Source organism: Phaethon aethereus (assembly GCF_964289735.1).
Source record: "Phaethon aethereus genome assembly, chromosome: Z".
Classification (NCBI taxonomy): domain Eukaryota; kingdom Metazoa; phylum Chordata; class Aves; order Phaethontiformes; family Phaethontidae; genus Phaethon; species Phaethon aethereus.
Genome location: NC_138577.1, coordinates 39,726,122 through 39,740,450, shown reverse-complemented (window position 1 = coordinate 39,740,450; position 14,329 = coordinate 39,726,122). Strand labels below are relative to the sequence as shown.

The 14,329-nt window shown below is 39.8% G+C and overlaps 1 protein-coding gene across 1 annotated transcript in view; it reads left to right on the top strand.

The window, feature by feature from the left end:
* The window catches only part of MLLT3 (MLLT3 super elongation complex subunit), a gene marked incomplete at both ends in the record, with an annotated part of 132,010 nt that overhangs the window by 94,276 nt on the left and 23,405 nt on the right, over positions 1-14,329 (top strand). The window contains one exon of the mRNA XM_082013300.1: positions 857-1,462. Within this exon, the coding sequence (XP_081869426.1) occupies positions 857-1,462 (606 nt within the window). The remainder of the gene's footprint in view (positions 1-856; positions 1,463-14,329) is intronic.

Sequence of the window (14,329 nt, the reverse complement as noted above, 5' to 3'; positions counted from 1 at the left end):
TCCCATTTTTAACAGTTGAATTTCAAAAACTGCAGTGAAATGCTCAGCAGAGACAGCAGCAATAAATACAAAGAAGAAAGCTTTTTTAGTAAAGGAGGTTTTCCATAAAAAGGCATTGACTGCTGAGATGTTGTGTGTCAAATGAAGTCTTCCATAGCCAGGCTGGACCCAGAGTTTTTATTGTGTATGAGGAGAAGGATCTGGCAAAAGCTGGAGAAAGGATTACAGTAGAGAAGACAAGCTTTGCCTGAAGTGCCATCAGGAGCACATGTTTACTTCTGATCCTGAAGTAATTCTGTTGACAGTATATGGTTCATATCCTGATCTTTCCTTATCATTTTTTCTTTCTGGTAGCTAGTGGTCATGGTTAACATTTCCTAAACTGTCTTTATGTTAATCTTATGATGTTTCTTAAAAAACATACCTAATTCTTAAGATACTCGTCTCGCATCTATTGACAAGCAGTAGTAACTGCTTATGTTCCACCACTTTGTAACAGATGACCAAAATGAGGGGGTTTATATCTGTTCTTATACAGGTATTTGCAGTTTCTGATTTTCAACCTGCAGTCCCAATTTTTTTACCATGAATGCTGTATCCATAGTGTGTCTGTCTTTTGGGGCTTTTAGGGTTCTTTTTTTTTTTTTTTTCCTTTTTCTCCTTCTTATTCTCTCTTTCTCTCTCGCGCTCTCTTTCTCTCTCGCGCTCTCTTTCTCTCTCGCGCTCTCTTTCTCTCTCGCGCTCTCTTTCTCTCTCGCGCTCTCTTTCTCTCTCGCGCTCTCTTTCTCTCTCGCGCTCTCTTTCTCTCTCGCGCTCTCTTTCTCTGCAAGTAAAATTTTGCATCTCATTTTTGCAGGACCCAGCTAGGATTCTGAACACAAATAGCAGCAGCAGTAGTAGTAACAGTTTTTCAAAGACCCACAAGTTAACAAAGGAGCACAAGGAAAAAACTTCTAAAGACTCAAAAGAACATAAAAGTGCCTTTAAAGAACCTTCCAGGGAACACAATAAATCTTCCAAAGAATCCTCTAAGAAACCCAAAGAAAACAAACCACTAAAAGGTGAAAAAATAGTTCCTAAGATGGCCTTCAAGGAACCCAAGCCCGTGTCCAAGGAGCCAAAATCTGAAAACACCCCCATCCTTACCATAACAGCTGGGCAGCAGCAAGAAAAGAAGGCCCCCGCAAAAAGGCCCTCTGTTCTGGACTCTGATGAACCCACTGCAAAAAAAAGAAAAAAAAGTGGCTCAGATTTGTTATTTAAAAGTTTTTCTAGCACCCCACCACTGATTCTTACTTGTTCAGCTGACAAAAAACAGACAAAGGATAGATCTCAACTGAAGGTGGGGAGAGTCAAAATTGAAAATGATGCACTGGAAAAGAAAACGCCTACTCTGCCACCATTTGATGATATTGTAGATCCCAATGATTCTGACGTGGAGGAACACATGTCCAAATCTGAAGTAAGTGGTGTTTGGTTTTGCTTCCTGCGTGTTGAGTATTCCCAGTCTGTGAGATTGTGCACCATATTTATGTCTTCCCATTCCTTTCTTCTGTCTACTGGCAGATTGTTCAAACTCAAGGATGACTGCCTGCTGTTCAAACTTATACATATTCTAGCTGAATTGTATTGCCTTCTCAAGTCTAGTCAATTTATAAATCTGTCAACATTGTGATGAATGAGCAGATGGGAGATGGCTATAAATAATACTGCTCTTTTGATCTTGTTCTTTTGAATTTCATGCTGCTTGTGAGAGAAAAGGAGATTGATTTAAATGCTTGTATTTGACACCCTAAGTCTTTGTGTTCAGGTATTAGAGATTTCAGTAAATTCAGGAAAGGGTTGCTGTAAGTCAGAGTGTTATTTGTTATTTTTCTAATAAAAAGGGCAGTTCTGTGCTAGTTTTGTACAGGAGGAGGAGTTGCTAGAATCCTTCCTCTGGTGAGGAGAATCTATCCAAAGTAACAGGCTTACCCAAGAAGAAAGGCTGGTTTTATGGAACTTTGCTTTCCTGAAAATATTTGTCTATCATACCTGTTCATCTGTTTCAAGCATAATTTTTTGTTGATTAGGATTTTGATTCTTGTCCTAGCAGACCTCAGTTTTCAGAAACATCTTTTATAGAGAAATCAGTAGAGAAGGCAAGGGGTGGTAAGAGAAGGCTTGTTTGGTGCCTTTATTCGTGCTTATGGCTAGAGGTAGCGTGCATGGTAGAGAGGAAGTCTTCCCAGCTGTACGTATTCAATTCTCTCATTTTTCTGCTTTTCGTTGTGTGCCTGTGTTATTGCTATCAGCTTCATAGCCCTGCTTGCCCTCTCTGGAACAGACAATAAATACCTTGCTGTGGGGAGGTGTTAACATTAGGTTTTTACTTCACAGAAACCTGGCAGGCGGGAGAAAGTAATTTATTTCTGAAGTGACCTTTTAATGACTGGTCCCTTAGGGCATGCAAAGGCTGTAAAATTTAGAAAGTATAGAATAGGACAGGCTCTACTTTACAGCGTGACACTGATGATACTGTGTTTGGGGTGGCATTCTTGTTCTGCCTTAGAACTATTAATTTGAAAATATTCACACTTGTCAGCCTTTGTGTGAATTAATTTTTAATGTCTTCAAAAGAAGTTATTCTTCTATTTTAATTTGTGTCAGTACCCTTAAGACTTTCTACTTATGTCAGTGTAGCTGGCTAATTAGCATTGATTGTGCTTTCAGATTTCCTGTTCATTCAAATAGGTGCCATATAGTGGCACATACACTTTTACAGGCAGCAGCAGTTCTCCATTTTAATTCAAAGACAAAAGAACTGAGAGGAGCAACTGCCATGTAACTGGAATTTTACAGATGCAGGCCCTACAGAGGTGTGTGCTGCATAGCAACTTGCAGATAACTGATATGTGAAGGATACGATAGGTGCTTAAAACTGATCCTTTTTAGTTGTTGGCATGTGCTTACCTCTCTGTTGCCTTGCAGCTTCTCGGCCATTACCAATGGTATAATGGGTACACCCCTGTGTTTTTCATAGGATGACAGAAATCCAATTGCACTGCTGGTCATGCAGGGTGACCTGCAGGACCTAATGGGTGCCTTCTTTCTTGCTTTAGTACAGAATTAAGATTCGGGTTTTCTAGTTCTGTGAGCCAGTGTTACTGAGAGGGTAAACTACCTGAGTCCACTCAAAGAGAAGCAGATCCTGCTGGTCAGGGCTCTGGTGTCTTTTAATGTTGGTGTCCTGGATCATGGAACAGATAGGTCTTCAGTGGGAGGGCCAGTGTGGTCCACATCTGTGTCGATGAAAAGGATGTCTGCCACTTTGGAACTGTGCTCATTAATAAATCAGGCTGAGTATGGCACCATGTAAGTGACTAGATACTATTTAGAAAGTCAATAATGTACTGATTTTTAGAAAAAAAAAATCTAGAAAACACAGAATAATTCCTTAAGATGACTGTGGATTCACACCATTGTTAGTGCTGTGGGAGGAAGAGCTGGGTAGCCTGGTTAATGAGTGTCTACAGCATTTCACAAAGAGTTCTTCCTTCTACGCTTCATTAGTTTTAACCAGGGAGCCTAACAAAAGGTGACCGAGCAGTGTAAGAGACGTAATTCTCTATGTTGGAAAACTTTCTGTATGTGTTGGTGTGTTTCTAAGCATTTCGGGAAAGGGGAGTAGATTTTACAGCTAGGTCCATGAAGGGTATATCCTATGTTTATAGACATACAAAGAAAAAAAAAGTCAAGGGTTGCAATGTTACATAGAGAGTAATGGAACTGAAAATACGATAATGCTTTTGTTATACAGGAATAGTTATTTCAGATCTGTTAATGATTCATGATATTTACCAACATAGTTGCCTGAAGCTGGGAAGACACTTCTTCAGTGGCATATTCTGGCATAATAATATGCTATAAAATTCAGTCAAATGTTATTTCTTACTCTGCTATAGTTGCAGTGGGGGGTATCGTAGCATTGATGAACAAAGATTGTACCATTATTTAGGAGTATATTCAGTGGTAAAGTATCCAGGATTTATTCCTAAAGTGGCTTTAAAAAAGCAAAATCACAAAACCCAACTCAGTAAATTTGGGTTAGATATAACAAATCAGATTACAAATAAATACCTAAAAGAAAATTGTTAGGATACCACAAAAATATTAACTTTGAGTCAAGTGTATTTCTTCTTGTTTAAGTTACATTTATGACATAGTGCCAACCTAATACTCTGTGAATGGTTGTAGTAAAATTATGAATAACTTTGCTAAGTATTTTGTGAGGACAATATTGTCTTCACTCCAGGGAGTAAGAGACATTATCATTCTCAAACTCACATGTCTCAAAATGATGACTGTTCACTTTCTTGGTATTAGTTTACATGCATAACTATGCATATCAGATACGATAATGGTGTAATAAAAGGTTTAACGTAACAGAGCTGTCTGTAACTGCTCTGTGGCTAAGGTAGTATTACTTCATCAAGAATTATTTTAGTCATACTTTTATAATTTACAGAAAGTTCAGTTTGTCAGTAGGTGCACAAAAACGAGTAGTTTTTTTGTGCATTTCTTTAAAAAAAAAAAAAAGTCAGGGGGAGGGTAGAGATCTGTATTTCAGCGGTGCTGGAGGTGTCTTCCCTTGGTAAATGTTTATTGCTTCTGAATTTTGCCCATTAACTAATTTTTTTATAATATGCGAGAAGCAAGTTAAAAAGTAGGACATCAGCAAACAGTGCTAGAATTATCTCTGAAAATCTTAACAAGCTGCATAGCAGAAGTTAAGATGAACTCGTACTGCTTTTATCAAACATACTCACCAGAAGCTAGAACTTCCTGCAAAAGTCAGGTTCTTCCCATTGCTGGTCACACTAAAGACTGTTTTCAAGAGCTAGGGGTAGTCCGTGATCAGTTCTCAATTGCAAAGGCTGGGTTTGGGTTTTTAAATTAAAGATGACATTCTGGGAAGTCCTCATGGTAAAGGAAGCTGACAAGCATCGTTAAACAGAGGTCCTGTTTCACTGAGTAGGTGCTACAGGAAGGTAATGCTGCTGCTCCACTGGTTTCTTCAGCCCCTGTTCGGTGAATCAGGTTGGGTTGGTGTACACTTTCAATTAATGAGTGTTAATTTCAGATGGAAAAGCAGGGTGTGCTCTATCCTTCTCAATATTGGCATCATGCTTTACCTAGTTGTGGGCAATCAGACTTGAATATTGTCCTTTGCCCTCATGAAGTTGAGGACATAGAGGAGTGGAGACATACCCCCTGAGAGAGCTGGATTCTTTTTCATGTGGTAGAGCATGGCAGCAATGGCTAATCCACTCTCTGAGCTGTCCCTTAAAATTCAGGTTTAAGAGTGGGTTACCATTGCCTCGAGCGTGTTTCGGAAAGCCAGACTTCTGATGTCTTTTGATGTCCTGCAGTCAATTTTAAACTGCAAGAGAGTAGATTAACAGTAGGTAAGAAGAAGAAATTTTTCACAGTGGGGGTGGTGAATCACTGGCACAGGTTGCCCAGAGAGGTGGTAGATGCCCCATCCCTGGAAACATTCCAGGTCAGGTTGGACGGGGCTCTGAGCAACCTGATCTAGTTGAAGATGTCCCTGCTCATTGCAGGGCGGGGTTGGACTAGATGGCATTTGAAGGTCCCTTCCAACCCAAAGATTCTGTGGTTCTATGATACGAGCTAGCAAAGCTGTTTGGGAGCAGCACGTACTCTATTCGGTTAGAAATTATGCATAAAGGCTGAGGAACTACTTTACTTGCTTTTGTATGAAGCATGTAAAGTAGGGCATGGAGTGAAGGCATGTCAGATTTATGGTTTTATTGAGGCATAGGAATATTAGCACAGTTCACCTGGAAACTACAAAGATTTTGCCTTTAAATTCAAAGGCAGGGTGTTTTAGTTCAAGAAAATTCCATCTGTTTGCTTCCTGTGTGGGACAGTGCAGCAACATGATTAATGGGGGAAAAAAAAGGGCTTGACCTTGATTTTGTTGCCTGTGTGATCATGAAATATGATGATGATGTTCTCGTAACATTTCTGTGAGCTGCAAACTGTTGTGTGAGATGGGGAAATACAGAGTTTCAGATCTGAGCGAGGCATTTTCCTTGGCCAGAGCTGTCCCTTCTGAGCTGTGGAGCCATCGCAGAAGGGATGCTCTGATCTTTCTTGTTTGATTATTAGCAGTTTTGCAGGGCTGGGTGGGGAGGGAAAAAATGATGCATAGCTCTAAGTGAAGCTGCTGCAGCAAAAAGGCACAAAGGAGATCAGGCAGATCACACATACATGTTTAGGTGTTAACAAATGTTCTCAGTTTATCTCCAGTTGCAGTTGTCTGAATGAAAACTCTTCAAATGTGCTGTGCATGGATGCGGATTGTTGGCAGATTTTTTTAGAGAATGCACATGGCTCTGTTGGATGAATTTCTGCTCCTGTTGTGATTATTTTGCACATGATGTGTATTGTTTTTTCCCGTCCTGCCTGTGTATGTCCCTGAAATTTTAGCATTGCCATTAGTAAGAGCAGCAGCCTTTGGGCATGTCCCTATGGAAATACAAACTGAGCAGAAATGCAGGCTAGCAAATTGTAACAGCTCAGGGGTGAGGAGTTTCGGTTATTAAAAGCAGAGGACTCCAGTGAGTCTTTTGCCATTGGAAATAAATGCCAACTCCTCCTTAGGAAGTCCATTACAGAGCAATGAAAATGTAGTGACGATCACATAGACTATGGGTTTGTACTTAAATAACTGCTTGCATATCTTAAAGCAGTCTTAAAGTTACAACATGAGTACCTTTTTAAAGTATTCCATAAAATGCCACTTTGGATCTGGCACATGATCTATTAATTTGACTGTTAACAAAAGTGGAAGAATGTTTTGAAAACCCCTATGGCCCTTGTTAGCTGAAAAATCATGCTTTCTGCCAGGGCTGGGAGCGAAAGTAAGTCTCTTTCAGATAATACTTAAAGTTAGAAATAGCAGTGGTGAAATAGAGCTCCATGTGGAATTTTCATGTAGTTACTGAGGAAAAGAAGGGAAGCTAGGTTTTAATTGTTTTGCGGAACTGTGACTCTGTTAAGATCTTTAATGACACAAAAGAGAGTTGATGCCAATGGTGTCCTTGGCTGAGGACCATGGGTTTGCAATATTCTTAGAATCTTTACTTTTTGCCTGTTATTTTAGTGTGTTGTTTCCACATTTGGTTACTTTTAGCCCAGGTGTGAATGCTGTTCTTACAACCCCACCAGCCACTCTTGTGGGGTTGTTTGCCCATAGCACGCCCGTGATGAGGAGGTAATTCAGTAGTCACAAAGAGGTGGGTGTCAGAGTCTCATGTAAATACTGTACAGTCCAGGGTGTTTCCTTCCAGGTACGTGTTCAGAGAGAAACGGTGGCCTAAGATAATCAGACCTCCTTAGAGAAATGGTATAGGCGCAAGTATGCTCTATGGCCATCAGCAGCTACTGTAATACAGCACCGTTCAGCTGCTAAACTAAGCCTATTTTTATTAGCTGTTACTATGATGGGAAAAATTCTTTGGCTTCGCCCACAGAAGCTTAGGTTTGTATTAAGCTGCTCGCTCTGTGGTGAGATGAACCGTTGCTGGATGAGGAAGTGGCAAGATTGACAGGTAGTGATTTCTCTGTGGCAGCATCTCAGATGTTAAACTGAGATACCTTTGTTACTACGGTGTCTTAGGAGATCGCTGGCTTACAAAAATGTGAAGCATTTAGAAATAAAACGGTGGAGAGAGACTCTGTAGGTACGGTTAGATGTCCAGGTTGCAAATGTAACCTTGAGAGAGTCAGGAAATTTAGCTTTCTTGAGGCAAAGTTATGGGTATTGAGTTGTTTTGTCAATTTTAGGCAATGTCATATTTTGACCTCAGAAATAACGATCATGTGTGATTAGGCTACTAGTTCAGACTTCGGTATTCTACTTTATTGGCAAGTGTTGGCTATATCCATTTCAGTGTGAACTACTCACGTGGATTAACTCAATCAATTGCATAAATGTATTTTTGCACTAGGTCCTTATTTTCTATATTGCAACTCTGGAAAATGCTATTCACCTGCCAGCCTGGAGGAAGTAAGAATTTTAACTGGGTGTGTGTGCAGTGCCAGTATTTTCATTATATTCTTTCTTTTGTGGCAAAAAAAGGCTTTGTGCCTGGTCCAGTAAAGTCATGACAGTTTCATGAGGCTGACAGTCAAAATGCTAAAGATAGCATATTTTATTTTAATCATGATCAGGTGATTCATTCTTGATACGGATTTCATCGCTTTGAAATTGCTTTATCTACTTATACATGTTGTGTTGTGATCCAGAGAAATGGCTTCATATAATTAAAATAAAATCCAACACCTGTTAGTTATCAGCTGAAATAATTTGACTATGTCTACAATAGTTAGATTTATCCAAGGCGCTTCTGCTCTTTTATTTTTTATGTGGAACTATCAAGTTTACAGTTGTTTTCCTTGGCAAAAATGGCATGTTTTACTCATGTACTGTTGAAGGTTTGCTGCCAAACTCCTCATGAAATTCATTAGATAATTTTAATAGTGCTTCCCATTCAGCAGCCTGTAATCTAGTGATGACTGATGTGAATTCTCCAAGACACACCGTAAATGCACAATCTAATTTTTACATTTTAAAGACTGTGTAATGCCCTGAAGTTTAATTTTTATCAGGGCTGAATAAAGGCTGCCTGAACTCATGCCTGTGTAGAATTAATGGTAATTCATTGCCTGCTGATGCGGGACTGCCGTTCAGCTCCCCGAGCTGTGGAGCCCTGGGCTTGTGCTGGTTTTGGCACTCGGTGTCAGACTGTCGGGGGATGCTGGTGGCCCTTTCGGAGTGGGCAAAGGATGCTCCTGATGAACATCATGTGCCTGTCCCAAACTCGAGAGTGATAGTGCCTGTGTGTCACTGTTCTTCCAGTAGTGACATGTGCATGTAGCCCTGGTACAGGGAAAAAGGGAAAGCAGATGTAGTCCAGAGGTGCTCTTTCGTGCCCTCTCAGTGGTTGCCTGTTCCCTCACGGCAAGTGTCCACTCCTTCACTGCAAAATCAAGCTGTGCCAGGCAGCAGCTACTGTTTAGGGAAAGCCTCATGGCTGCAACTAATTCTAACAACAATTTGGGTGTTCACCCAAGGTGGCCCTACATCGCCACACCAGCAATAGAAAAACTGTCATTCACTTAAATGTCAAGAAGCGTTGGTGTGAATTTGGTTTAACTCACAGTGTCATCATTCAGTAGGGCTGTCTTACTCAGTCAATATCTTAGCACAGCTATGCTTTTGTTAGAAAAATGTTGCAAAATGAATTTGTGCCATACTATTTCCTACAAACAACTTCGAGTAAAATGTTCAGATGTGTTGGTAATAATTCATATCAAACCTAATATTCTCTAATAAAAAAGCCTCTAAGCCGGCTTGCATCTTCCCTTGAAAATGGAAATCCTTATCTGCTGGACTGAAATGTAGCTTGGGCCTCCTCTGGCCTGGAGTACTTTAGGGGAGTTTCTTATGCTCCCCTCCGAGCAGCAATATTTCACACCGTTCCTTCCTGTTTGAGGCTGAAAACAAGGAGGTGCATAAGCCTTGGTGATCAGACTTCTTTGTTATAAAGACTGTGTGGCTATGAAGGGACCAAAGAAATTCGCTAATTTATGGTGATTTCATCCCATTGAAAACAATGGTCCGTGCACACATGTGTAGCACACCAGGACGGGGCTGCCTGACTCTGGGACATGTGTGTAGAGTTTTTCAAATTATCTTGAGACATGTTACGTATTATTGTTGTGGATGTCTTAACCTCTGTGAAGGAAGTGCTTACTGTGTACTTACGGTGCTGCAAGCCACCTGGCAAAAGTGAAGGAAATGGTGTTCTGTGTTGTAGGGATTAATGTTTCAGGCAGCGGACTTAGAAGATAAGGATAAATGGAGCTATTTGCACTTCGCTGAATCTGTTTAAATATCCACAAAACTCGTATCAACACCTCAGAGTAGGTGAAAGTTTAAAGGTGACTGATAATATGTACCCCGTCACCAGGAGGGCTGTGTTCTGTAGCTGAGGTTAACAGGCAGCTCTACTGGTGCCCAACCAGCCCACAGAAAGATTATTCCTGTATCTGGGGATAATGGGTACCAGGGGCAGCAGTAACTGGATCGATGGCCTCGACATTGATTACCCCAGTCAGAAAACCATTGCAAAGTTTATGGCCTTTAATGTCATTGTTGGTGAGCAGTTGTGATTAGGACAGAAGTAAATCAAATAACTTTGCTGCTTTGTGGGAGGTCATTCTAGGTATTACCTAAATAGTGGGAAGAGACTGCATATGAGTCCAACCTGTGTGTTTTTAAGGATTCAAATTATCAACAGCAAAAAATACTGTGGTTTAAACCATGACAAGAAAAGAGTAGATATAGGCTGTGATAAGTTTAATCTCTTTCATTGTATGAGTAATCTTTTCCATTGCCCATGCTGCTTTAATGCAGTTTAATTAGTACACTGTAAGTTTATTCTGTGGATGAAAAGGACATGGTTTCAAGACAGTGCTTATTGCATTGCATCTTCCACAAGGAGAGTAAATTATCACAAGTGGGTAGGAATATCAAGTAAAGAAGCATGGTCTGAATATTCTGGACCACAACAGTTCAGTTGAAGTTTCTCAGAATCAAGGCAGAGAAAGGCAGATTCAAGGTGAAAGGAAAAAGCCACTCTTGGTGTTCTCTGTGACCTAAATTTGCTTTGGCAGAGGACCATTAGGAGAAGATAAAATTTTGTGACTTAAATGTTACAATTTTAGCCAAAGAAAACAATTTGTAGATGTGGTGGTTCAACTTGATTTATTTGTGCCGTGTGCAGCCTTTCTGATCCTTTGAACACTGTAAAACTCAAGATTAGGCAGGGTTGTAGTACATGAGATCTTAATTTAGCCCATATTTTAAATAATAATAATTAGCCAATACTTTTAATAACTTCAGTTACCTGTATCAATTATATTACAAATAGATTACACTACTGTATAATGTTTTTTGAGTGAAATGTAGTTTAAATATAAACAAGTATTAGATATTGTCATTTTTAAGGGAGATTTTCCTTGTCTTTATGTTGTATTATTAACATATTATGCCTTATGAAACAGTTGCAAAACTCTTTCTACTACTATAAAGCTGAGATCACACTATCAAAAATATATTTTAAGTCTTCAAAGCAGGGACAAGGAGCTTTAAATGAGTTTTATTTTTTGTAGTGATCAGTCAAAGTACATGTGTAGGCAAAGTTACAGCATGCAGATGTGTCAGCTGTAAATGGTAGAATTCAGTAAGACAACAGCAATCTGTTCTGGTTTTTTTTCTGAGAATCAGCGTTGTATTGTTCTGTGTGTATATAATATGCATGAGCTTTTGTGGAAACTACTAGACAAATACAGGATAATATTAGCATAGAGCAAGTGCTTAGGAACTGTACTGACAGATGCCTCAAATATTTATAGAGAAAAATGTGTGTAGAGCATACTGTTGCTAACCATGACATCTGAAAATCATTGTTCCGTCTACAGTATCACAGGATTGGGTAAAAATTATGAAGCCTTAAAAAATAGCTTGAGGGGCTTTGTTTTGTTTAGGGACTCGAGAATTTCTTAGGGTACAACATAGCTTTTTGTATTTTTCTTGCTACAGTTTTTCAATGAAACTGTAATGTACAGAAATGAAAACTGAGATTTTCACATAATCATTTAAATCCCACGAGTTAAGTTTGAGGAAAAAAATAAATATAATGAGGCTTGCAGTAAAACTGACAAGGCTGACAAAGATGGCCTGGAAGAGCTGTACTAGATCTCGCTGTAGTCTATGGTGAAATTTTGGACAATTTTTTTTTATTCTGTGACGTGAGTTCAGGAGCCAGTGGTCTGCAATAGCAAAGACAGTGCATAGGGACTCTGCCGCAGCACTTCAGAAGAAAAGCTGTCGTTTTTCATATATTTAGGTCTGTATTTACTTGATGTGTATGACCTCGACAAGATTTATGCATGGTGAAGGTTTAATGTAGGGTCATGCTGGGAGCACTCTTACAGAGTTTGAGCAACATAAGAAGAGAGGACCTGTGGTGAATTTGCAGCCTGTGAGTACCTGCTGAGAAGACCAGATCTCTAATGGTGTGGAAATGTACCATAGTGCAGAATAACATCCATAAAAGAAGTTCTACGTGTAGTGAGATCGTTTTCCAGCTGCTTCTTTGTTAATAGAAGTGCATGAATTTCTAACATCAGGACCTCATATGTGGGAGAATTTAGGTGAACAGCCTTCTTAACTTCACCAAAAGTGACAGCAAACAGTCTCTTCAGTTTCTAAACAGTGAACTGGGGCTGCATGAACATCTGGCCTTCTCAGTGCTGATAATGTAAAATAGGCCACAGGAGAGAAAACAGGGCAAGAGGAGAGAATCGGGAAGTGTTGGCTTCCAATACAGCAGCTGTCAGGGCTGGCCAGAACAGCTACCACCTCTCTGCTACCATTGCTATTAGTCCCATTGGAGCAGAAAGTGTAGATTAGTTGAATGAAACTCTCACAGTGGCTTTAGTGTCTAGGCTGAATTTTCTAGTTTGTACCTATTACTAAAATTGAGGGTTAGACTTCAACAACAAGGTTTTCTCCTTTGTCGGCTTATGGAGCTTTGTGTATAGAAAGGTTCTCAAAGGGAAAGTTTAAAAATTGCCAAGTCAAACTCCCACAAAACCAATATCTGAATATTTCTTGTCAGCTTAATATGGCCTTTCAACACTTGGTGGAGTACAGAGGGACAGTCACCATTCTCTCATCACGGGGCTTTCATGCCACTGAGCTTACAAGATAAGCAGTATTCTTCAAACAGGTGATTTATTTAGGATATCTCAATTTGCAATCAGTAGGCCCCATTTTTGTGTGTGTGTTTTTTTTTTTCACGTAATTCAGACTTTGAATAAAATTTAGAGCTGTTAACTTCCCCATGTTGTGCTGCTTATACTTCATTAATTCTTCACAAATCTGGATGTCTTTCCACACATTTCTGAGGAAACATGGTACAGATAATACACTTTTTAGTGCCAACTTTGAAAAACCTAAGACTTTATATAACCCTGTTTTTGCCAGAATTACCTACATATTTAGAACAGAATTTTCATGCCTTTTGCTTGGGGCCATCTGATGAGAATTTCCATCAGTTTGCACTGTGCCTCTTTCAGTTTGTTAAGAACCATGTTCATACTCACATGACCATATGCATTTTTAGTTTATTTTACCTTTAGTTTACTCATTATTTAGTAGGCATGAAATCCATGGAAATTGTAGCATTCGGCTGCTCTACAAAAGAAACCATAAGTACTTATTTGCCTGCTTTATTGTGTGTCTTCCACTCTTACCAGCAAGATTTCTTCATCAAAAATATTCCTACAGGCAACAGCCTTCACTAGTGCTTCATCTTTCAACTGTATTGTGCAGTGTACTGCAAATGAATTTTTTTATCCACATGTGCTAGCTCAGTCTCCTGTGCATGAGTCTTCTCCAAGTCTTATGCTAGCTTGAGTATTTCGGAGTTTTTGTTAGCAGTGTCTCAAATTTATCTTTTTATTTATAAAGCTAAGACAAAATATGTACATAAATATAGAAGGAAAAGGATTTTCTTTCAAACGTAGACACATGTTTCAGTAGGATGGTCGCTAAAGAAATGCAAATCCTGCTTCATCCAGTGTAATTGTTCAGAGAAAACGGTTGCAATGTTTGGCTTAAGGTCTCTTCTGGATACTAATTGTTAAAGGAAGGATGTGTTTCAGATTCACAGAATCACAGACTGGTTGAGGTTGGAAGGGAGCTCTGGAGGTCATCTGGTCCAACTCTCCTGCTCAACCAGGGCCACTTAGAGCTGTTTGCCTAGGAACATGTCTAGACTTTATAAAATATCTCTAAGGAGGGAGACTTCACAGTTTCCTTCGGCAACCTGTACCCATGCTTGGTCACCCTCACAGTACAAAAGTGTCTCCTGATGTTCGGAGGGAACCTTCCATGTTTCCGTTTGTGCCCACTGCCTCTTGTCCTGTCACTGGGCACCACTGAAAAGAGTCTGGCTCTGTCCTCTTTGCACCCTCCCTTCAGATGTTTATATACATTAATAAAATCCATGAGGAATCCCAGGTCCTTTTCTCCCAAGCTGCTTTCCAGCTGGGTGATCCCCAGAATATGTTGTTGCATGGGACTGTTCTTCCCCAGATACAGGTCTTCACACTTGTTGAGTTTCGTGAGGTTTCTGTTGGCTCATTTTGCCAGCCTGTCAAGGTCCCTTTGGGTGGCAGAATGACC